The sequence below is a fragment of the Charadrius vociferus genome, unplaced genomic scaffold (assembly GCF_000708025.1).
Source record: "Charadrius vociferus isolate BGI_N301 unplaced genomic scaffold, ASM70802v2 scaffold282, whole genome shotgun sequence".
Classification (NCBI taxonomy): domain Eukaryota; kingdom Metazoa; phylum Chordata; class Aves; order Charadriiformes; family Charadriidae; genus Charadrius; species Charadrius vociferus.
This window is the reverse complement of record NW_009647731.1, coordinates 196,090-199,269: the sequence shown is the minus strand read 5'-3', so window position 1 is coordinate 199,269 and position 3,180 is coordinate 196,090. Positions and strand designations below refer to the sequence as shown.

Here is a 3,180-nt window from a genome sequence, read left to right as displayed (position 1 = left end):
GAAATTGAAAGCTGTTATCCCTGTGTCCAAATGGCTTGGAATCACTGGTACCAAGCCCGCTCTGTACAGTGAAGGGATTGAATTATTGCTAAGCACAAGGTAAGAAGATTTGTAAGCCAAATGTCATTTTTCTTTTGTTCTTTTACAGACTTCTAGAAACATGAAGATGTTGTTTTTCCTGTGTCTTTTAATTGTTGGGATTCATTCCAACAGTTATTGCCATGAGCCAAATCACCAAGGTGTAAGAAACCAAAATCAAAGAGGCCAAGAAAACCAAAACATGCTACAGCAGTCTGTAGGGAACAGTGTTTGTCGGTTTGCATGTTGTTTCTACAAAGAGATTTCTTCTCGTGAAAACAGTGGGAATGTTTTCTTCTCTCCGTTGAGCATCTCTACTGCCTTTGCGATGCTGACTCTGGGTGCCAGATCAGACACTCTGACGCAGATTCTTAGGGTCCTTAGCTTTAACCCACGTGAGATTTCTGAAAATGAAATACATGAAGGCTATCGTCAACTCATGCAAATGGTAAACAGAAAAAATGCGGGGTTACAGCTGAATATGGGAAATGTCCTGTTTGTGCTTGACCGACTGAAGCCACAAGATAAATTTTTAAGTAATCTCAGAAAATTCTTTGAAGGAGAAGCTTATCCTATGAACTTCAAGAGGGCTGATCAAGCCCAGGCAAAGATCAATGAATATGTAGCAGAAAGAACCAATGGGAAAATCAAGGACCTCATAAATAACCTTGATCCACTCACTGAAATTCTTCTTATTAGCTATATTTATTTTAACGGTAAGATATACATATTGTATTTTCCTACTTCATACATTCATTATTTCCTCAGGTCTGTCCTGGACTTCACCACCTTTTTTTGCAATATGGTTTTGCAGATGGACTCATATCTTGTTTTCCTTTTGGTCCTCACTTAACTATAAACAAAGCTATTGGAAGTTATGTTCTGCTTGACAGTGATCATAATTCCTGGCAAAATTTATGGCAAATTTTCCTATATGTTTTAATATATACATTTCTTTTCTGCTGGAGATTGAATGAAATATACTTTGAGGAAGGCATCTCTATTCAGTGAGGCATCTAGTCCTGTACAGTCTAGTGGGATTTAAGCACTTTTTTAAATGCTTTGTTGGCTAGGAATTAATTTGAAATCCACTGCAGCTGTTTTTTTGCTTAGCAAGTTCAGAGTTAAATTCAAAGAACAGGGTTAAAGTAAAACTTAGCATCTTACCTAGAAGAAAATATGTTTACTCAATAATTTTGCTGTTACTGAGTATGTTCATGTGTCCAAAGCTAAACATGTAAAAGTAGCTTTAGTTTCACACTCATGTTCTCCTTTTTTTTTTTTTTAATTAATTATGCCTTTACTGATAGTATGGCCGTAGTCCTGATGTGTCTAGAGGCATAGGTTTTCAACCTTTTTTTTTTGATTTACAGATTATAATATTTTCCAGTGAAGAGACGGACCCACCAGTATCAAATACAAGTCTAATGACAATAAGCTTGTTTTTCTTAATTAACTTGTGCAGTCTGCTTAGATACAGTCAACAGATCTTCCCAGTGCTTTGCAGACTGCTGATCTAATGAGAAGAAGAGGAGCAAGGCTGTAAGGCTCAATCAGTGGTCTAACAAAAGATATTGCGTCTTCTTTCCAACCTTCTCTCTTGTACTCATTTTATCATATTCTGAAAACAAAGCAATTGTACTCAGAAAAATAAGATTCTGTAACATAGCTGATAAAAATGTCATTAAGCTTTTTAACTGAAACAAAAAAAGACATATTAGAAACGTTATTCTTTTAAAACAATTAACACTGATACTTCCACTCTCCTTCACAATATGAGGCTTCCCCTGAAAGCAATTCAAAACCATATTTTTGTTTTGTTTTGCTTTTCATCTGTGTCTCAGCTCCTTGTATTAATCTCTGAAGTTTTGGCCACAGATAAATGAAGCTGTTTGGAATACAGGTAGTTGATGTTTCCTAATTCTCTTGAACATATACTTGTTTGCCTCAAATATTTACAGGATAAGCTTTTGTTTAGCATCAGGCAGGTCTTTCAAAACAGGAAAGAAGCTGCTGATTTTTCTTTTACTGAAAGTCGTTTGAACAAGGAGCAATAGATTTAGTAGCACAATGGGAACAGTCTTTCTCAGTCTTTACTGAGAAACCTGGTATTAAAGATAACTTTGTATTACAGATAACTTGTACATGTTCTAAAACAAGTTTTGTTTAAAATTAGATGTTTGTTCTTATTGGTGAAATGATTTCCCAGCTCCTCCAAAGATGGTGCTTCAGTTTTAGCTCATCAGTTTTAAAGAAAATAGATTAAAGAATACTGTTGATAGCAATAATAAGGATTTTTATCTTGAAATTGAGAGTAAGTTAATGTTAATTGATCTAGAGGCTGGGATTCACCTGGAGAGGATCTCTAAAGCTCAAGTGCCTCTATAACCCGTCTATACTTCTAGGGCCTTGTCTACCCTCTGTGCATTTCAGCCTTCCTTGCACAGTCCTAGTGACTGTCTTGGTTTTTGTGGTGTTAGCATAGTGTAGAAGTCCTTCCCTAAGGCCAGAAGTCGGCAATATTTTCCTGGCTCTCAGCCAGCGGGCATGCTATTCCACTATGGTACACCAGTCCCTTACCATGCCCTAGCCGAGCTGATCACCGCAAAGTATCATACTCTGAGGTTCATTTTTTTCATTTGAACACTGTGAAGCATTTGAGAAAAGTATCACCCCTAGAAGGTATCCTCCTAAGAGAGAGGAAAGCATAGGAATAAGAGTTCCTCTGAAACAGGAGGAAATGCTAAATGAATATAATCTGTCTAATCTGTATGCTAAATTCTAACATCTTATTCTTTTTTTAATCAAGCAAAGCTCTTTCTGAAATCTGGAGGTGTTTTCTATGAGTTGAGGAGTAGATAAAGGTTGTTTGAGTGTTTTAGGACTTGTCATTCACATTTCTGTGATTCAATCTGCCTTTTTTTTTTTTTCTTAAGCATATCAAGGCAGAATTCCTGCCAGTTATATATCTGATGATAGAAGAAGTCACTGTTTAATGAAGAAACATAAAAATAGCAACTCTTCCCATCTTCAGAGTATCAGCAGTTGTCTATTTATATTTTCAGAGCCCAAGACGTGCACTAAATAAGTCTCATTTCACTC

The 3,180-nt window shown here is 36.3% G+C and overlaps 1 protein-coding gene across 1 annotated transcript in view; it reads left to right on the top strand.

Annotated features, from left to right (window-relative positions):
• Positions 1–280: 280 nt before the first annotated feature.
• Positions 281–3,180, top strand: part of LOC104283360 (alpha-1-antiproteinase F-like) — an 8,667-nt gene continuing 5,767 nt past the window's right edge. The window contains exon 1 of the mRNA XM_009881521.1: positions 281–794. Within this exon, the coding sequence (XP_009879823.1) occupies positions 281–794 (514 nt within the window). The remainder of the gene's footprint in view (positions 795–3,180) is intronic.